Below are 22,212 nucleotides of genomic sequence, written 5' to 3' on the forward strand. Positions count from 1 at the left end.
AGACTGGAGTAATGGCTGCTGAAAATTCAGCTTTGTCGTCCCAAATTACATTTTAAAATATATTAAAATAGAAAAGAGTTACTTAAATTATATCAGTATTATCAAATAAATACAGCCTTGGGTAAGCATAAGAGACAATCTGGAAGAACTTTTGACCGTAATTGTAAATTACTTTTTCCAAAATATACTTGGACATTTTCTTGGAATGTTTTAAATCGAAAAATAGGTGATGTTTAGACAAAGTGTCCACTCATTTTCCCCATTTCACTGGGAGTCGCACAAACTCTCTGCACTGACAGACTGAAGGACGCTTTGTTCCAGGGACTGTGTTTCGGCCTGTTAATGCTGTGTGTGGGTGTCTGTCTTTTTCTCTCCCTCAGCCTCTCCATACAAACCTCATCAAGCAGATGGACAATTCTAGCCTTTTTCTCGGGCATCATTCACCAGAAATAAACTGATGAATAGTACTGGAATAAGAATGTATCAGTGCATGAGTAAAACTGGTTGTTCTGTCACTTGAAACTGTGCTTGATGATACAGTGGTCCCTAAACCTCTGTGGGATATTCGTCATTATTCACTGGTTTGTCTTACAAAAAGAGACAAAAATGAAAAAAAAAAAGCATTTATAACAATTATTTATAAGGATATTAGTTAAGTGTGAGTTAAAGGAATAATTCATCCTCAGTTGAATATTCTGTCATAATTTACTCACCTTCATAAAAGGTTTTGATCATTTTTTTATTCATATATCGTAAATTAATGTGGACTGGGACTGTCAGATAACTCCAAAAAAAGTGCACACGCACTCAAAAAAAAAAAAACAACTTCTGAAGCTGCAGTATCTTGACATCTTGTTCATGGAAGCACATGAAAGAAGTAGAGAAGTTTGATTTCTTTCAATTAATTTTATATATTGTGTCTAGTTGGCAAAATCTGAATGATTTGTTTATAAACCAAACAAATCTGGTTTTCTGTTTTAACTCACTGACTCAATATATAGCTATCATATGAATTCAGAAGACTTATAAAATAGCGCATGAGTCACATGAATAACTTTCTTGATACAGTACTACCTTTATGGTGCTTTTTTGTCATTTTGGTGTTTGACAGCCCTAGTCCTTGTTCATTTACATTACATGGAAAAAAAAGTGGCCAGAATATTCTTCAGAAGGGAAGAAACTTTTTATATGTGGTGAACTATTCCTGTAATGATTCTGCTCGGCATGAGCAGACGTTCAGGGATCACTGTAATTCACATGATTTTATTCACCTTAACAGCAGTGTGCTTTTACTTCGGACCCCTGATCTCCCACTCCTGCTCCTCTTTAACTATGTTCTATTTCTCCTCTTATACTGTGATCCATATCTTCCTCTCTCCTGTGGAATTCTAGTATCCCTCTCATCTGCCATTGAATTATTATATCCTTTGGTCTACGATTAACTCAATATTGATATGACTCTCTTTCTCGCTCTGTCTTTTCTGCTTAGTACCTGCCACTAAACTGACAGCTCTCACACGACCCACGGCAGGACCGTGCCACTGTAAATATGACCTGATGGTCTTCTTTGAAATCTGTGAGCTAGAGGCCAATGGAGAGTAAGTGTCTTGTATAACTGTTGACCTTTTCACTTGAAATTGTCGTCTGAGTAGAATAGATTGTAAAATCGATTACTGGGGCTTGTAAAGGTGGTTGAATAAATTTGTCATATGGTACCTTATATGAAAACAGTAATGTCTAAGAAAGATGACAGTGCTGGTTATTGTATTCGACACATCTCTCCCTTCCAGCTATATCCCAGCCGTAGTGGACCACCGGATAGGCATGCCCTGCCATGGCACATTCATGTTACATCAGGTATTCTTTTTTTTTCTTTTTTTTTCTTTTCTGTCCATTTACCTTTCCCTTGTCCCCTACTGTTTTTTGTTTTAACATTAGAGTACAAAATTATTATGTAATAAAATAAAATAATTCAACATTTACGTAACAGGGCATCCAAAGGAGAGTCACAGTCACCATAGTACATGAGTCAGGACAAGATATTGAGTGGAAGGAAGTGCGAGAGCTGGTTGTAGGTGAGTTCGGGCTCAAAATTAAAAGCTTATGCGTAAACCAGAGTGAAATTTGATGATATTCTACAAATGTGACGTATTTTGTGTTTGACAGGGCGCATCCGGAACGCGCCTGAAGCAGATGAGACAATCATCGACCCCAATATTCTCTCTCTCAACATACTGTCTGCAGGATACATCCGACCCACACAAGATGACAGGTACGTTCCCAACCTTAATAAGTATGTCACTCAAGACATCAGAAGACCAGTTTGGCAGTTTACAAATTCTCATGTGACTTTAACACTAAACACAAGACATCTTGAAATATATGCATGTCATTTTATATTCAAGAACACTTCCATAAGGGAGTTTTATTCTTCTGTCATGAAGCCTTTTTTCTCCACACTCAGTAGCAGATTTTCTTCACTTTGGCTGTTTCCCACTACACTCTTTTTAAAACCAGGTCTCCATTTTAGTGATTGCTGTACTTAATACGACTCTCTCCTCAGCCTTGGCTCGTGATCTGAGAGCTGGAGCCAAGCCTGTGACAAACAGTTCTCTGCACAACTTTAAAGCGATGAGTTTTTGCCAAATAGCAATGAGTCAGTGAACCAAACCTTCAAAACAGCTCTTAAAGGCCTGTCTCAAAGGAGTGATTCAGAATCAAACAGCACAGCCACAGTGCCAGCCTTAGATAAAGACAAGAAGTATATTCACATTTTATGTTCCGTTGCACAAACATACCATAACTCGCTGCATGCTTGTGGTGGCTGACAACTGGCACATCCTAGTATTGCCATATTGAGGCTTTTAGGATTCACAAGAGGGTGCACATTACATGGGATTTGGGAGAGTCTGATCTTCCAGTTAAGAGGGAGCCAAAAAGAACCCCAAAAGAAGTCAAAACAAGAGGTCAGGGGATCTTAAAACTACACTACCGTTCAAAAGTACTATTCAGAAGGGTCTATGCGAAAAATGTTTTTTTAAAGATGTCTCTTATGCTTAACAAGGCTGAATTATTTGATCAAAACAAACATTGTGGAATAATATTGTAATTTATTAATATATGTCAAAGCTGAATTTTCAGTGGCCATTACTTCAGTCTTCAGTGTCACATGTTCCTTCAAAAATCATTCTAATATGCTGATTTGGTGCTTAAGAAACATTTCTTAAATGAAACCATGTTAAGTTTTTTTTCTAGGGTAGTTTAAAAGAACAGCATTTATTTGAAAGAGAAATATTTTATGACATTAGATATGTCTTTGCTGTTAAAATTGATGCATCCTTGTTAAAAAAAAAAAATATATATATATATGCATTTTTTAATAGTAGTGTAAATAAACTACTGATAGCGTAATTAAACTGTTTTAATTTGACATATTACATGAAGTAGGTTTCATTAGCTTTTATTTTAGCTCTTGTCATTACAGGATCAGTGTTGGACATTATATAAAAACCTAACCTGAACAGCTGCTGTTATTTTTTTAGATTTACACTTTTTTTTCTTAGATTATCAATTTTCTATCTAAAAGGTTGATAGTGAGATTGTAGGTTACTGAAAACTAAATGGTTAGCATTTGGCTAGCTGTGGTCGTAGCTCCGAACAACAACTTATTCTGTGCAAAAACGAATCTCAACAGATTTTGCTTCCAAAAAATTGACTCTCATTTAACTCTTACACTGATTTATACACTCTCAGAAAAAAACTTACAAAATCTGTCACTGAGGCAGTGCTTTTTCAAAAGGTACACTTTTGTACATTTTAGAAACTAATATGCACACTTTAGGTATGTACCTTTAAGGTGTACCTTTTGAAAGGCGTAGGTACCTTTATTTCTGAGAGTGATGGTACACAGATAGAATAAGCCTTGATAAATGCTTAAAATATCTCAACACACCTCTTTCACAACTGTAGGATTGCATTTAATCATTGCGGAGACATTGCCGCATGACATAACCACAGGGGGTCAGGATGTTTTTAACGCATCACTTGATTGGCGGACTAACCATGCAGCTGCTCTTTTTCTGTTTTATGAAACACTGCACGTAAGACACAATGTGGTTTTATTAGCCTTGATGAAGGAGGTCACACTTAATTGATCCAACGATCTGAAAATATTAATTCACTATTTTCAGAAAGGCAGGGAAATGGTTCTCTAGTTCACCTCCTTGCTGGCTGTGCAAGTCTTCCCATCTGATGCTGGTCTGCATTTGTGTCCATTCTCATCTGTTCATTCCATTCGCTCTGTCCACACTCCATTGCTCAGACTCAACTAACCGCTCACTGAACCACACAGTGGATTGAGTTCTTGGCATCTCTGCTAGTCACCATCACTGATCTGCATGTGAAGACATATTTCAGAAGAATGTTCACCATTTAAAATCACTAGAAGCTAATTTATTAACACTTTACTAATCGGATCCATCATTAACATTCTCTCATCGTGATAGTTACTGCAAACAAAAGGCCACTTTTCTCATGTTGTGTTATGCTAGTAGCCAAACAAAGCATTTTGTCATCTGCAATGCATTACTAGGACTTTACCTTAGATGGGCATCATATATCAGCATCCAGACTTTGCAAACATGAAATAAAGTCAGAATCCTTTGGATATATTATCAGATTTGTCCACCGGAAACCCACTGAAACAAAACGGTTTCGAACCTTCTGTTTCAAGCAGCAGTGACCTCCTCTCCTGTGATTTAACCACAATTCTAGATTTACCTAGATAGTCCACACTACCTATAAAACCATGTATCAGAGCTGGATTCATGCACCAATGCAAAGGAACAAGGACAAATATGTGACAGGAGAGTTGTGCAGAGGCCTTAACAACCACATTATATTCAAACAACAAGTCAAATAATTGGAAACAAGCTGCTGGGCCTCCACACAAGCTTTTCTGATATTTATCTAGTCCACTAACAGAATGTTGTTTTGTGTTTTTCCAGACAATTTCTTGATTCGGACATGCCTAGGTATATTACCTTTAAGTCCTTTCCTCTCATAAGACACACACACACACACACACAGAATATGTATTTTTCATCCTTTTATTTATATGGCCATCTGTCCAATCAACCTCCATCGTTCTTTGCATCATTTTTTGGCTCTTAAATATTGCTCTTTCTGCGTTCTTGTTGGTTTGCCTATTTATTTTTTCCTTCCCTCCTACTGTTTCTGAAAATGTGAGAGAATTTAACTCTGGCTCCCATGGAAATGCTTTTGTGTGTGAAGCTTCTGTTCTGTATTGTATGTTTTTTACATTTTTGGCACCTCTACAGTAGGTGACTGGATTGCATGGCTTGGCTTTTGTATGGGCTGCGTTTTGGCTAAATCATTTGCAGGAGGTGTGGTAGAGATCATAGTCACCTTTCCAGCTAACAGGGAATGTATTTAGAACTTTGGCTAACGTTCTGGCAAGGTATTCTTAAAGTTATGAACAAATGTTCTTTCAGTAATGTTAATAGAATGTTTGTTTAAAGTTATCTGGTCTTTAATAATGTTCTAAAAAGGTTACAAAAAAGGTTCATGGAACTTTTCTCAAAAACTTTTCTTTTTTTTTTTTTTTTTTTTAAATATTACTAGCCTACTTGTTTCAGAATGTTCAGAGAACATTCAAAGGTTCCCATAATGTTTGCTAAATGATAGAATGTGAATAAATATCTCCTTAACATTTGCATAATCAAACTGGACATTTTGAAAACAAATTTGAAACATGAAAATGAATCCATTTTTAAACAACTTGATAAATAAATGTGCATTCTATGTCAGTCACTTATTCATCAGTCACACATTCTTCCAGTTTAAACTATAAGGATTAGAGTCACTCTACCACACACAATCAGCCCCACATAAATTTATTGCTCTTGCTCAATAAATTAGATGACATCTCTTAATTCAAAATTTATGGTTTCAGTTAAACTTTTCTGCAACCAGATCAAGTTCCATCACAAATGTCAAAGCAACACCGTAAAACACAACTTTGCCTGTGTGGGGCGATAACTGTGGGCCAGACCACACACTGTGAGAGGCTGTGTTGTTTATGGGTGGGAGGGCTTGCTCCGCTAACTTTGGTATTAATCATGAATCTCTGAACAAAATTAGTGTTACATTAGTCTACTGAGATTTACGATCTCATACGAAAAAATGTGTTTAGTCATGTTTATTGACAGTTAGTCTCTGCTGACATTCTCTGCTCATGATTAGCTGTTCTTTTTACCACTAGGGGGCAGTGTTTCTTAAGAGATTTACAACGTTGTGTTGCCTGAATGACTATGAGCAAACATTTCTAAAAGCTGCTTGTTCTGCAGATTGTAATTATCGAATCAGGACAACTATAACTCCAGGAATTAGCTGCTTGTTTGTAAATATAAGGGTAGTGTATTGGCACAGAGGGGTATGAGAGCATTGTTATTATCCAGATCTGTTTTTCTTGTTGTGTTGCCAGGACTGTTTAGTTTACCACGGCAATTACAGATCACACTGAGAATTTTATTTATCATACATTCATTTCAACACCCTTTTCTAACTGTTATTGCAAAACCACAGTTTTTCATATATGTTTGATCTATAAACAAAAAAATATCCTGTTAAGTTTACTATAAAAACTGACAGCTGTGGTTGCCAGAAATTCCCTGTAAAAAATACTGTGGCAATGTTTCCAGTATTACAGGATGGCATATTGGTGCCTGTATATTTTACAACTTTTACAGATGTATATTTTATTAAGTGACATAATGTAAGTGTACAAATCTATTTGAATTACCAAAAGCTTTGTACTTTAAAATGTACTAATAACCACCACAGGTGGAACAATAAAAATACCACATGATGAATCAGAGTTCTTCATAAATGGGTTGTTCATAAGACATAGCCAATACTTGTTTATTCAGTGTATTCATATATTTAATATTGTGCACCAGGGCTTGAAAACAAATTTTATTATTTTTTTTAAATCAATCGGTTCACTCCGAGCAGAATCAATATTTTAACGTTTCTGTTCCTGCGTTCCTTTGGAGCCTATTATTACCGTTCTGAAACCGGTTCGAGTCGAAAAAAATAATGGTTAATAACATTATTTTTTTTAATTGTCTTTGCCTATAATAATAATAATAATAATAATAAACTACAGCGTTTTCTTTACACAAAAAGAAAAAGAAAGAAAAAACAGGAAGAGATGGTATCTTAACCTGCTGCGCTTAGTCACAGCCAATACAGCATAATTTTTTCTAGATTTGCCTAAATGTAGTCTGCTAAACAAAAGAAAAAATCTATTAATGCTTTAAAGACATTAAAGTATTTTTTTTAAAGATATTTAAAAATGTTTGCTGCATTGTTAAAAAAATGCTACTTGTATAAAATTGTGTTTTAAGGGGAAAAAAATATAGGCTAAGTCGCGTCGCATTTTATTAGGCTATTACGTTCAGAAATGATGTAGGCTAAAATGCTGGTCAATCAAAATGTTTACAAACATTATAAACACAGTTATTTCTCTCCACAACAAATCCTCTAAACTTAAGGCTATAGATAGCACACGTACGTCTGCAAGATGTCTGTTAAAGATCTCTTGATCTGGAAAGCATCTGCTGTCTACAAACCTCTGACAGACGTCTTTCAGATGTCAGTTTTGCATACATTTTAAATCATAAACATCTTAAAGACATCTAATAGACGTCTATTTGACATTTAAAAGGAGATGTCCAATAGACGTATTGCAGATGAGCAAACACTCTAAAAAATACGTCTTGCAGATGTCAAATAGACGTCTCCTAGATGTACGTGTGCTATCAGGGTAGCCATAGGCTATAAAAACGTCAATCCAAAAACAAATTAATTTAAGGTGAAACTGATGCCTACCTCTCTCATTCGGCGCGAATCCAAATGTTTCCATATTCGCGACGTATCTGGATGGTAAAAGATTATTTATTATAGGCTTTGTACTTTCATCGACATAAAACATCATCCTTCACATCGGCTATATCAGCACAGTGAGGCGGTGGTCACACTGAACGCAACAGATTGGACAACAGAGCACTGTAACTTTTTATACGTTTCTTTAACTGTATTTATAATAATGAACAGGCTGCAATGTCGCAAAAATATGTTGTGTCTATGTGCACATGAGGCGCCGGCGCGATATGGCCATATGGCTGGTTAGTTATACAGATGCAAGACATCATTCAAAACTGTCAAGCTTTTGCAAAACAAATAAAACTGTAAAGCTTTTGGAAAATAAAGAAAACTACTTTCTGCCGTCTCCTTTTCCTTTCCAAGAACTTTGGAACTTGTCACAATGAACCGTAAGCCTAACTCAGCACATTTTTCTTTCATATCTTTCGTTTCGTTAATCTGTCAGTGATTTAAGTGAAATATATTTAGTGTTTAGGCATATATATTCCTTTTTATGTAAGCCTATAGTTTTATCCTGTTTTCTCCGTTCATAGAAGCACTGCAGGTGCGTAAGATCTGTTGAATCCATCTTACACTCTCCTTGGATAAACTCTAAGGCCGGTGCATTGTCATTGCTAGTACTTACCTATGAAGAGTTCACAGCTGAGCGCGGGCATTTCACTTGTGTGTCAGCATCACATTTGCATAGTCTGTACTACTTGAATTCCTGATTGGTTGACAGCAAATTTCAAATATTAAATGGAACAATAAAATAACGTTATTAACCAGTTAATGGCCATTTCAAATTTTCGATTCTGTTCGGAACTATAAAATTTGATTTCATTTCTGGTTCTGGTTCTGTTCCAGTCAAAATTTGGTTTTCGTTTTCGTTCCTTGAACCGGTTTAGAGTCCTGTTGTGCACAGGGTCATACAAACAAAGACAAAACACCATCAGGGTAACACACGGCACTAAAATAATGCAATAAACATTAACTAAATAACAGAAAATGTAACGCAAAATACTCTACATTATATTATGTACAACAAATATAAGAAGAAACAAAGCTATTTAAATTAAATGCATGATTTTTCACACAGGGACTTTTTAATGTTTACTATTTGAACTATATATGGTAATTCATAGATTTTACTTCCAAAAAGTGTGGCAGTATTTAAAATGTATTTTACAGTAAAATTACATGTAATGCAATATTAAAATATGTATTTATTTAACAAATGTGGCAAGGAAAGTTACTGTTAAATCAAGTTACAGTTAGCATTTTTACAACAGTATAAATTACTTTTTCGTAATTTGACTTTTTGTGGACACAAAGAACCTAACAAATTGAAAGCAATAAAAAAATTGGGAAGGTAAGAAGACTCCTTAAAGCATTCATATTATTCTTAGTACTTGTCTCCTTGCTAACTGGTATTGGCACCCAACAACCTCCAATGTAGTTCCTAAGAGTTTGCAGGAGAGTCGAGTACAGAACTGCAGTGTCTCTCCCGTTTTAATTTCCAGCAGCCTGGGTGGCAGAGTTCAGCAGCTCGACAATCCATGCAAGCATTACCTCATTGGTAGCATGCTTGCTTTCTTACCCCTGTGCAATGAGCAATTCTTCAATATTATTTAGGTCCTCTATGCAAGCAGAACCAATAAACTGAGAAAGAAATGTCTCGCTGTATATTTTGCCAAGAACATGAGTTATAGTTTGGATTGGCTGATATAAGAAATTTAAGGGAAAGAAATATTGAAAGGGAAGTTAAAAAAACAGGAAATCTCTTTTATCATGTGTAAATGGGAGGTGGAAATTATCCTCACAATCCCTCATGTTGCTTGGTATGCTAAGCTTGATTTATGTGGTTGTTTAATTGAACAATAGCATCAGAAATGGTTTGGTTGAGTGTCCTCTAAATGTGATTTATATGAGAAGGTTTGTGTTTGTGCCCTGATATATATATATATATATATATATATATATATATATATATATATATATATATACATATATACAGTAGTGGTCAGAATTATTGGCACCCTTGGTAAATATGATCATAGAAGGCTGTGAAAATTAATTTGCATTGTGAATCCTTTTGATCTTTTATTTAAAAAATTCTCAAAAATCTAACCATTCATTGGATAATAAGAATTTAAAATGGGGGGAAATATCATTATGAAATGTTATCCTCAAATACACGTTGGACACAATTATTGGCACCCCTAGAAATTCTTATGAGTTAGATATCTCTGAAGTATATTCCCATTCATATTCACAATTTTGAGCACTCCAGGGTGATTATGAACATGAAATTATCCATTTATCCATATCCCATTATCCATATGAAATTACTCTGTAAGAAATCTTATATTGGGCCATGTTTGGATCTTCCAACCATACAATAATCCAAACACAAACCTCAAAAACAACACAAAAATGGGTCACTGAGCACAAAACCAAGCTTCTGCTGGCCATTCCAGTCCTCTGACCTGAACCCTATAGAAAATGAGTGGTGAACTGAAGAGAAGAAGCACCAACATGGAGCTGGGAATCTAAAGGGTCTGGAGTGATTCTGGATGAAGGAATGGTGTCTGATCTCTTGTAATGTTCTCTAACCTCATCAGGCATGATAGGAGAAAATTTAGAGCTGTTAAACTGGCAAATGGAGGTTTCAAAAAGTATTGAATAAAAGGGTGCCGTTAATTGTGGCCAATGTGTATTAGAGAAAAACATTTATTTCATAATGATATTTCCCCCATTTTAAATTCTAATCATTGGATAATTAGAATTTAAAATGGGGGAAATATCATTATTTTTGAATTTTTATTTTTAGATTTTTGTGAATTTTTTTTAAATAAAAGATCAAAAAGATCAACAATGCAGATTAATCTTCACAGTCTTCTTTTATCATATTTACCAAGGGTGACCATATTTTTGGCCATGATTGTGTGTTTGTGTGTGTGTGTGTATATATATATATATATATATATATATATATATATATATATATATATATATATATATATATATATATATATATATATATATATAGGCAAGGGTTTCTTTCCTTAAATAACCACTTATTAGGAGTGTCTCTTCAGTTTCCCCATAATAAATGGATATGGTAACTGGGTTTAAGATTATGACATTAAATTTCTTTCATCATTTACTCACATTCGTGTTATTCCAAATCTGTATTAATTTCTGACTTAATTTCTTTTGTGTCTCCAAAAGAAGATATTTTGAAGAATGTTGGAAACCAAACAACACTGAATTGTCTTCCATTATATGGTCCAAAATAAAATGTTGTCTTCTATGTAACATAGAAAAAAGATAGTCACACAGTTTTAGAATAACATGAGGGTTAGTAAAGGCTGGAATGCACTACATGACTTGTGAAATCCGAACAGATTTTAAAACGCCAGGCATCGTACACCTGACTTAAAAAACCATCATATACCATACTATTATACAGTACACAATTTTCTGTGAAATCTGTTAACTCTAACTTCCCAAAATCTGCAGACTTGCTCTGATGTTTGGCAACCATTGTCAAATTGTCCAGTCTACAAATTGGAGCAAAAATCGGGGCAAACATTGTGTAGTATATTCCAGCCTTAAATGATGACAGAATTTTCTTTTTTGTCTGAACAATCGCTTTTAAGACCTCAATAGACTAAGTGGGATGGTCTCCTCTAGACCCTTTCCATGATCACAACCCCACAGTGACCCTTGAAGTTTCTCCCACATTGTTTCATTATTTTCTCTCTATCCCTTCAACAAATCAATTTCCAGGACCTCTTTCACTTCTTTTTTTTTTTCTCTCTCCATGTCTGAATGACAGCCTTTAAGCTGCCTACTGGGTCATGCCGGTCCATTCACTTTAACACTCAACATCTAAAGCACACAAGTTCAATCTATCACATACCTCAGAGAAGCTCAGCCCCTCTCATATACTTCTGACTCAGGCATTTGGAGATTTAAGACCCTTCCCAGGCCGAGGGCCAGAAATATCTAATCTGTGATCATTTCAGCAGGTTATGACCTGTATTCATCAGAGCGAGGGTGGGTAGGCTGGAAGTTCAGCAAGGTGAATATAATTTATGAGTAAGATGCAGCCCATACTATTTTCATGTAGTACTTTCTCATGATATAGCATAACTTCAGGGCCAATATTAGTTCATTTGAGGTCTGGGAGACCATAACAGAGCTGATGTGAGTTGATAGAAGATGCAATAACATCTCTCGAATTGTTATATGCTAACAACCAGAGACCGTATAGTTTACTTCTCTGAGCTGTCTTACCTACGATTCTATCATTGATTCTTTCATTTCCACCTAAAGCATTTCCTTGGGGATTGATCCTAGGTATACGTGTCCCCTTGTACCTGCCTTCCTCCTCTTATGATCATTTCTTTCATCCCTCATTATTTTACTTTGATTTTTGTATTTTTATTGATAAATGTCATTGATTTACACATCATTGGTGGTGGTATTCATATCCAGAGATGAAGCTAAGTGTTTTTTGCAACCATTTATATTGTCTCCACTCCTGGTCACCATTTTTATACACTTTTGTGTTCTTAGAATGTCACTTTATACAATATGATCTGATTTATCAGATGTAAGTGCTTTGCCTAACAAGCTGGCCATATGTATTATGTATTAACATAGCATTTAACAATAACATATGACATTATAATGTAAGAGTATATGTAAATTCACCTTGGTCTATAAATGAAATGATATCTTTAAGGTTATTTTCTACCGTTAATCTAGGACATTCTACCGTTTTGAGGCTGCTTGGGATTCATCCATGCACAACTCTTTGCTGCTTAACCGTGTCACTCCTTACGGAGAGAAAATCTACATGACTCTGTCTGCTTACCTGGAGGTAACCAAGGCCATTCACTTATTTATAGGGGGGGATGAGAAGTTCATTTGGGAGAGTTACAGACCTACATGATTTAGTTCCAGCTAATTTAATCTACCAAACAGCCCACAGCATTTGTAATGGTTGAATCAAGTACATATGTGGAAAAAGAGACAAATAGCAGTAAACTTTGTGGCTCTAGTCTATAGAGTGCAACAGTGCTTGCCTACTTTTAGTAGTGGTCCTGGTTCTGTGCAGTATTTTTCCTATTCACTTTTCCACAGACAAAAAAAATAATAAATAAAAAAACTTGAATAAAGAATTTTATGATGTTATCAACCAAACCAGCTCCAAGGTTAGTCAAAACATTACAAATTTTGATTTAAAGCAAGTAAGTATTTTAAAATCAGATAAAAGGATATTTCCAGATGAAACATTCAATAAAGCATTGCAAATGATGTAATCAGTGGTGACTGATTTTAAGTATAGAAACTATCTATTTTAAGTTTCTTAGAAAATATTCAAATATGCACTGTTGTTCAAATGTTTGGGGAAGATTAAAAGTTTGGAGAAGATTTATTTTAAGTAAGATTTTCTAAATGTTTTTAAATGAAGTCTCTTGTTCTTACCCAGGCTGCATTAATTTGATCAAAACACAGTAAAAAAAAATAATAATATTGTGAAATATTACAATTTAAAAAAAAAATCAGTTTTCTATTTAATGTGTTTTAATGTTACTCTACATGATCCTTCAGAAATCATTGCAATAAGTATCTAGGTATATAAGGTAAGTGACTGGGTGATCGCTGTAGAGCTTGTTTGGCATAATTTGAGTGCACAGCATAAATGAGTGTACACCCTCCTGAAACTTAACAAATTCAGCAATTACTTGTACTTAGAAGATTATTATCCTTTAGGAGTTAAACAGGCAATTTGTCATGAACTTGTACACTCAGTACCACTAGTACAGTACTAGAATATTATACATTTGTTGAATTAAATCTAGGGGTACTCATTTTTGCAATCCTTAATTTAAACAAAATTGGCTAATTTACTTATTTTACAGATACATCATCTACTGTACAGTGTCATCAATAAACATCAATGGAGCTCATTGTAGGTCTATTATATATAAGATAGCATTAAAAATCAGTTCCCCTTTTGGAACCTGACTGTTGCGCTCTATACTGTAAATGTCACCTGTTCTTTAACAAGCTATGGTTATTTGAAGCACCATTTTAGATTGAAAGGCTTACAATGGTTTGCTCTTTCCAGATGGAGAACTGCACACAGCCCACAGTGATAACCAAAGACTTATGCATGGTGTTCTACTCAAGAGATGCCAAGCTCCCAGCATCTCGCTCCATCAGGAACCTCTTCAGCAGTGGCACCTTGAGGCCATCTGAAGGGTACAGCTGCTTCATATCACCACACAAGTCCTTTGCAATGTTGCTCTTGTAATTTGTTACCATATTGTTTTTATTTGTTTTTTTACGTTTAGAAACCGTGTAACTGGTGTGTATGAGCTCAGTCTGTGCCACCTGGCTGATGCAGGGAGCCCAGGTAAGACACCAGTTACCTCATGTGTGTTTCACTGAGGATTTATGGGATGCTGGCAATTTAGATTTTAGGGGGTTCTGCTGTTAAAATGACACCTGAATGTGCAGGAATGCAAAGACGGCGCAGGAGGGTGCTGGATACGTCGGTGGCATATGTGCGAGGGGAGGAGAACCTGGCTGGCTGGAGGCCCCGCAGTGACAGCCTCATCCTGGACCATCAGTGGGAGCTGGAGAAACTGAGCCTCCTGCAGGAGGTGAGAACATCTAGTTATTTGGTTTTTAACGTGATACAGAATGACAAGAATGTGTCATGGCAGCTCTGCTGAGGATCTGAGAACTCATTTCCTTCTGCTGTATGTTAGGTGGAGAAAACCAGACACTACCTCCTCCTTAGGGAGAAGCTGGAGTCCACCCTGCTGCTGGGCCAGGAGTCGCTGCTGTCCTGCGGGAGTGAGGATCTAACCGAGTCCTCTTCCCCATCCACCCACCTGGGCCTGGGCCACAACCCTTGCCCTGGCCCTGATACACCCAACGAGAGGCAGAAGGAGCTGGCTGCAAAGGTGAATCAGTGACTAAACTGAAATTATATATAAAGTTATACATACATAAATGATACTAATTGAATATATCGTCCAGTATACACAATTACTTCTTCTTTTTTTTTGTAAAATATGTTTCGCAACTTTTCCTAAATTTTGGCAAAAAATTGTTTTTTTATTTTATATTAATTTAATATATTTTACAGTATATTTACTATTACAATATTTTGTTATTTAATAGTTATTTAATGTTATTCTATTTTTATTCTAATAAAAAATCTAATTTTAATAGTAATATGAATAATAATAATGAATAATATGCTATTCTAATTGTATGCATTATATGAAATATTCAAAAAATAGAATAGAATATTCTTATAAATTTTCAAATTCACTTTTACAACCTTGTTCTCATATCTCCTTTGTCACCAAACCACTTTTAAAGTGGTAATTATAGTTTCTAATCTAATTTAATCTAATACTATTAATTGCTGTAATGTTCAAAATAATTCACATTCAGTGATCACTTCAGGAAATCATGAGAAAAAGGTTCTTGTCAATGAATTTAACATTCCCTTTTCTGTTTGTCCCAACAGTGTCTTCGTTTGCTTAACCACACCTTTAACAGAGACTACAGCCATGTGTGTGTTAGCGCCAGTGAGAGCAAGGTGAAGATGCTACTAAAAATATTTTACACTTTTTCCTTCTGTCAGCTATCATATGATATAGTAAGATGATTTTAACAGTTCAGACTGCTGAGAATATACAGTACAGCCTTAAAAAACGTTTTTACTATTGCTGCAGAAACTTATAGAAATGTTTGTGTGAAGGTGTTTAATGACTGATTTCTCTGTTGTGATGTGTTGTAGTTGAGCCAGATGTCAGTAACTCTTTTGAAAGACTCTGCCTCAGTGTTTGCTGAAAACACCCTTACCCCATCCTCCACATGCCCCTCATTGGTGGAGGGACGATACGGCCACAATGCTGAACTCAGGTCAGTACTTAGTGAATGCTGTTTAATTTAGAGTTTTAAAAGAATTAAAACTTTAAGAGTGATTCTGAAACACAAACATGGAATTGCAAAAACAACAGTAAAAAGTTTTCTAATCATTCCTTAGTCTGCCATTGATCAGACTAACAGATAGTCCTGTCCTAAATTCATGCTTTTGATAAAGCTAATGTGTCAGGCTAGTTTGAGAATCAGCTTGTGAATGGCTTATATTATAGGTGATTCTGTATATTAAAGGTTTAGCTCTCCCAAAATTTAAAATTCTGTCATTAATTACTCACCCTCATGTCGTTCCAAACCCGTAAGATCTTTCATCTTCGGAACACAAATTAAGATATTTTTGATGAAATCCGAGAGCTTTCTGACCCTGCATAAACAGCAACACGTTCAAGGCCCAGAAAGGTAACAAGGACATCATTAAAATAGTCCATGTGACATCAGTGGTTCATTCGTAATGTTATGAAGCTACGAGAATACTTTTTATGTGCAAAGAAAACAAAAATAATGACTTTATTCAATTATTTCTTCTCTTCCGTGTCAGTCTTTGAGGCAAGTGTACCACGATGCATGCATGTGGTGCTGCTGACGCAGGAGCTGGTGTTCTGATGCAGAACATGCATGCGCTGCGCTTTTTTTTTTTCTTTTCAGAAAGCTTTTAAATTTCATCAAAAATATTTGTGTTCCGAAGATGAACGAAGGTCTTAGGGTTTGAAACGTCATGAGGGTGAGTAATTAATGACAGAACTTTCATTTTTGGGTGAACTATCCCTTTAAAGGGGTCATCGGATTCCCATTTTCCACAGGTTTATATGATTCTTTAGGGTCTTAATGAAAAGTCTGTAACATACTTTGATTAAAATTTATTAATGGTAGTGTGCCATCTTGTCAAAAACAGCTCTGTTCACAGCGACCCGTTTCAGTGCATGTTCCTCTAAATGCGAATGAGCTCTGCTCACTCCGCCCCTCTCTTCCGTGGGGTGACAAGCCATTCTCATGAGAATGTAAACTTTAGCCGTATTTAGCCGCAGAACTTGCTAAGTAGCACATTATTATGAAAGGCGATTTGCAAAGATGCATAACAAAAAAACCTTATACTCACTTCTTCTGTAAAGTTAGGTGAAGCTGGGTCACGAAATGATTCAAGCAAACATAGATGCATTTAGGTAGATCGGGGGGCGCATTCCCTTCAAAAACAAATGTAATCCACTGCATCTTCAGCGGCTCAGATGTCGGGGGAGTAAAATATAACTGCTATGTTCATTATTACATCTAACAACAAAACACCTCAATTGCTTAGGAGACATTCTTGTCTACACCTGCTCTGGCGTCGAAACAATGGCATTCACAGCTCACTCAGGGCGGGTCTGAGGTAAAACACCAGTGTCAATAAACAATCGTGGGAGCAGCCTGGGTCTGTGTGACGTCACACAGCTAAGAATTCGAGAATGGCTTGATCTGAGAAAGTGGTTATGATTTTGGGGGATTTAAAAAAAAAAAAAAAACACTGGGTGGATTTTTATCATTATAGGGTGGTTGTGTACACACACTTTCAAGACACATTTCAGTTCAAACAACATGTAAAAGTGAATTTTGCATCCAATGACCCCTTTAAGGTAGGATAGGAGAAAGCATTTTAACATCATGAAAAATCTTTGTTTTTAATATGTTATTAAATATGTCTGCCAAAAATGGCTCCAAATGAAGTGCTATCTAACTAATAGTTATATATATATTCTTATTACTCATTTGTGCAGACCCCCAACACCTCGATCTCGTGCTGTAAGCCCCATCCCTGATTCTGAAACAGAGGGCAAGAAGTCTCCTCAAGAGTCCAAATCAAGAACCCACACTTTTGTGCCAGACATTCAGGAAATCCGTGTCAGGTAAAAAAAAAAAAAATTGTACAGATTATACAAATTGTTTATTGTTCAGAGCATGAGCAGTTCTTTTTTTTTTTTGTTACATTTGCCTGAATATGAAATTTGAGATTGAAAGAATTTGCATCTTTGGAAGTTAACTGTAACCTGTACCCTATTTTATTGTTGCAGCCCAATTGTGTCAAAGAAAGGTTATTTGCACTTCCTGGAGCCCCACAGTAATGGCTGGGTTAAGAGATATGTGGTGGTACGCCGGCCTTATGTCTACATCTACAACACAGAGAGAGACACAGTGGAAAGGGCCATTCTTAACCTGTCATCGGCACAAGTGGAGTACAGCGAAGACCAGCAGGCCATGCTGAAGGTGAAACATCTACAATCATTTATTTATTTATTTTTGAAAAAGTCAGTCTCTTCCAAAGCAACACATCGTGAGTAAATCGACTGTTTATAGACTAAACTATAATTTGCCTTATGAATACCAGCAGGCCATGCTGTAGGTGAAACATCTACAAATATAAATTTTTTTATTAATCTATTCTATTTTTTTTTAAGTGAATCACTTTTAAGGCAACAAATTGTGAGAAAATCTACTGTTTACAGGCTGAACAGTAAACCAATGTCTGAATACCATGGGCAATTTATTTTATTTTATTTTATTTTATATTATTTTATTTCAAGGCAACACATTTTGAGTAAATTGACTCTTTATAGGCTGCACTAATTCAATGTCTGTCTAAACTGCAGACCCCCTACACATTTGCGGTATGCACAGAGCATCGTGGGATACTCCTTCAAGCCAGTAATGACAAGGAGATGCATGACTGGCTGTATGCCTTTAACCCTCTGCTTGCTGGATCTATCAGGTACAGTAAAGCACATACCTAAGCCTTTTAAAGACCTGTCATACCAATATTTATTCGACTTTCTCCTTCTTATCAGGTCTAAACTGTCCAGAAGAAGAGCCGGGCAGATGAGGTTTTGAGCCCACTACATGTATACCTTCTGTACAACTCTTCGAGGACAAAAAACACAAAGGACTAACCTTGTAAATAGATCTACTGACAGATCCCCCAGTTTATGTGCTTAATCAACTCTCTGACCCTCTGTTTCCTACATGTGTGTTCCTGCACCTGCCCACACTAGCACCAACTGTGCACCTGTATGTTAAAGGCCCCTTTGTTGTGCATCTACAGTGGCCTAAATATTCAACTTATAGCGCCAAGAGAACAGGCTAACTACTTTATTGAGGTAGTGATAGTATGCTTATGTAGTCTTCAGCAACATTTTAGAAAGCTGGTGATGGGAATTTCTAATTCTGAAGCTGTCAGCTCATACAAACACATCTGAATTTGTTACTGTGAAGAGTGACGTCCATATCTTGGGTTTGTGGGAAAATGGATCACATGGCCTTACTGTGTTACTCTATGGGTTTGAAACGATAAAACTGGTCAGTATTTAAATCAGCAGACCATATGTTTATTCATCTCTTGGCTATTGATCAATGATACGTAGTTCTTTGCAAGGAGCAGATGAATCACATCATATTACGCTCTTACTCTCTTTAAGTGCAGTTCTTGGACACAGTTCAACCCATCATAAATACTCATATACCTTTATAATGTTTCCTTGAATGTCCTTGAAATGCATAAAGTTTTCAAAATAGCCAGGACGCATTAGGGAAAATTTGGCTAAGGAAAATGGTTGCATTCTCATGTCTCTGTATGAGAACCATTATAAAGATTTGGCCTATTTTTGTTGGAGTACTGGTCAGTAGATTTATCTAAAATGTATCATAATCCAGTCTAATATTTTATATAAAAAATGATCGGTATCCCCAAATGATCTTATATCTGTCTAATTTATTTTTAAAGTTTCTATTAAAGTCTTATCTTGTTAGGTATTTATTTAACATGTTTTTATTTATTTCAGCATGTATTTATTGACAAAGACTGTAATATTTTTGAAGAAGTACAGTGCAATTTCTGCATATGGCACTTTTTTTTATCATGAGTTGACTAACCTCCCTTTTACTGACCGTACTGCTCTCATTTCCCCCGACACAATGAAATGCATTTGGGGAACAGGTTAGAAGTGAATAGCTGGGATAGCTGCTATTACATGTAGATTACTTGAATTTTACTTTTTAGATATGTTAACCAGTTTTGGTTAGGAAAACAAAAATGCTTTTTGCAAGATTTATCAGGTTGAGAAAAATCATCATCCTTGCCCAGACTCCTAAATGAGTGTTTGTACAGTGGTCAGTCTTGGAAAATGGAAGGTTTAGAAGTTTGTTAGAACAAATCCAATGTACAGTACTGATGGAATTTTCTACGCGCACCCTAGAGAGTGATGAGATATGATTTTGTGCCTCTTGCATCCTCTACTCTGTTTTTGTTTTACAATTTCCATCATCTTAATCCCTGTGCGCTTCTTTAACAGGGTGAATGAATGTCCACTTTAAGGCCCACTCATCGCTACCACCCTTTCTCTTTGTGTAATCATCCTGTGCACAGGCAAAAGCAGTTTTAGTTTTTAGTTTGCATATTTAGTTTGTATATTGCACTTGCCCGACATTTGACTAGGTTTTGAGATTTCCAAGCATATCTAGATGGTGTAAATTATTTTTCTTAACTGATTTCACTTAAAAATAAACAAAACAAATCTATTTATTCAGCCAGAAACAAAATGCATCATGGAATCTAGAAATAAGCCCTGCTGCTGTCATTGTTCCAAACCTTGATTTTTTTGTGATTATAATTACATAAAATATCCGACAGGCTAATATATGTAACACACAATACATTTAAAATGTCATTTTCTGGTTTTAAAGTCATCTCAGGTATGATTGTTCTGCTTAATGTCAATAGCTTAGGCCGCGCAAACCCCATCAAACAGGCAAGCATCTGCGTTGAGATTGCTGATAGCTGTTTAACTTCAGCCAAATTACTGTTTTTGGAATATGAAACCACAACAGCTGTGATTTAGACACTTTGTAGTGCAAAAGCATTTGTTAGAAGGTGGAGTTCTGTGGGCTTTGACTTAGGCGGTCACTGCAGCAGAGCCCATATGTCCACTATCATTAGTCCAAAAGGCTTGTAATGTGGTTTGGGATGTTTGGATGATCCTGCAGGTTACCTAAGACAAGCCTTTCTTCCATACATGCATGTTTATAGAGTGCAGATCAACTATTTGCAAACCTGAGGTTCCTCCAGGGCAGGATTCAGGCATATCTGCATGACTGAGGCCAGCCAACCTTCAGCACATGCTGAATATAGCAAGAATCTGACACTGAACTAACCTCTGTTGCAAGCCTTGATCTGTATATGAATAAACATCAAAGATTTCTTTTCCCAAAAAGTGGGTTTCTGTTTCTATGAAAAAGTGGAGTTCTGCTTGTTTGTAAAAGCAGAAAGCATATCCTAAAAGGTTTCTCAATTCCTGAAGGTTCTGTGTTTATGAAAAATAGTTAATGCACTTATTTATTTATTTATTTTTTTTTTGCAATTTCCATGTGTATATCTCACTTCACTTTCATGACCAGTTCAGAGTAATATAAACAATGCCACTACTTTTAGGAAAAAAGTGTATATGTTAATAGTAATAGCAGGTGAATTTTAAAAATAAGTGAGAACAAAATTATTTAAAAATCTAGAGTTAAAAGAATCACTTTCAGTTTGAGTATGCAAGCAAATGTGAATCGTCTTGACTCCTGTTTATTTATTTATTTTTGTCTGTGCACCTTGTAGAAAGTAATGTGGAAAGCTGAATGGTATTCTTCATGTTATAGCCTGTCCTGTACCATTTCTACAAGCAATTTACATAAAACATGTTTCAAGGCTTAAAACGTTGCATTAATTTTACCATCTCCCAAAATGAAATAATGAATCAGTTTTCATAATCAACACCAAATATTTGTGTGCTTCCATTCTCCTCTTAAGCACTCCATTCATAAACATTTTTTTTTTCTGTTGTTTTCTGTTTTACTTGCCTTGTATATAAACATGATTGCTGTGAATGGTGTAATATGCAGTTGTAACTGGTTTGTACCATCTTCAATGGGCAGTAGTTTAATGTCTCTTTCTGAGTGTTGGAATTATGAGTCAAATGTTTGTGAACACTTAACACATCGTCAGATATGAAATAAATGTGGAACTTATGCAACACTATGAATGACTTTGTGTGTGGTTCAAGCCATTATTTTATGCATGAGAAAATAGAAAACCTCAAGTTGATTGTATGCTGATTTTATATATAATCCGTATGGAAGCCTCTTTCCACCATGTAATAAAACAATAAAACTGGTCAATTTTGGCGACTCTTTATTTCACAATTCTGACTTTATTTCTAGTAATTCTTAATTTTTATGTCACATTTAAGAGCTAACATCTCAAAATATTTTTTTCTT

General features: G+C 35.7%; 1 protein-coding gene across 23 annotated transcripts in view; it reads left to right on the plus strand.

Moving 5' to 3' along the window:
• Window positions 1-21,973, plus strand: part of kif1aa (kinesin family member 1Aa) — an 84,944-nt gene extending 62,971 nt beyond the window's left edge. For 18 of the 23 annotated variants that reach the window (XM_058779706.1, XM_058779716.1, XM_058779707.1 and 15 more), the window contains 16 exons: window positions 1,490-1,598; window positions 1,791-1,857; window positions 1,991-2,075; window positions 2,167-2,272; window positions 5,007-5,033; window positions 12,727-12,841; window positions 14,096-14,229; window positions 14,322-14,383; window positions 14,488-14,633; window positions 14,742-14,939; window positions 15,515-15,586; window positions 15,788-15,912; window positions 17,682-17,810; window positions 17,976-18,168; window positions 18,552-18,670; window positions 18,747-21,973. In XM_058779706.1, coding sequence (XP_058635689.1) covers window positions 1,490-1,598; window positions 1,791-1,857; window positions 1,991-2,075; window positions 2,167-2,272; window positions 5,007-5,033; window positions 12,727-12,841; window positions 14,096-14,229; window positions 14,322-14,383; window positions 14,488-14,633; window positions 14,742-14,939; window positions 15,515-15,586; window positions 15,788-15,912; window positions 17,682-17,810; window positions 17,976-18,168; window positions 18,552-18,670; window positions 18,747-18,789 — 1,730 coding nt within the window. In that variant the 3' untranslated portion in view covers window positions 18,790-21,973. The remainder of the gene's footprint in view (window positions 1-1,489; window positions 1,599-1,790; window positions 1,858-1,990; window positions 2,076-2,166; window positions 2,273-5,006; window positions 5,034-12,726; window positions 12,842-14,095; window positions 14,230-14,321; window positions 14,384-14,487; window positions 14,634-14,741; window positions 14,940-15,514; window positions 15,587-15,787; window positions 15,913-17,681; window positions 17,811-17,975; window positions 18,169-18,551; window positions 18,671-18,746) is intronic. The other 5 variants (XM_058779708.1, XM_058779718.1, XM_058779725.1 and 2 more) reach the window with 1 other exon arrangement.
• The last annotated feature ends 239 nt before the right edge of the window (window positions 21,974-22,212 follow it).

This window comes from Onychostoma macrolepis, chromosome 06 (genome assembly GCF_012432095.1).
Source record: "Onychostoma macrolepis isolate SWU-2019 chromosome 06, ASM1243209v1, whole genome shotgun sequence".
In the NCBI taxonomy this organism is placed as follows: Eukaryota; Metazoa; Chordata; class Actinopteri; order Cypriniformes; family Cyprinidae; genus Onychostoma; species Onychostoma macrolepis.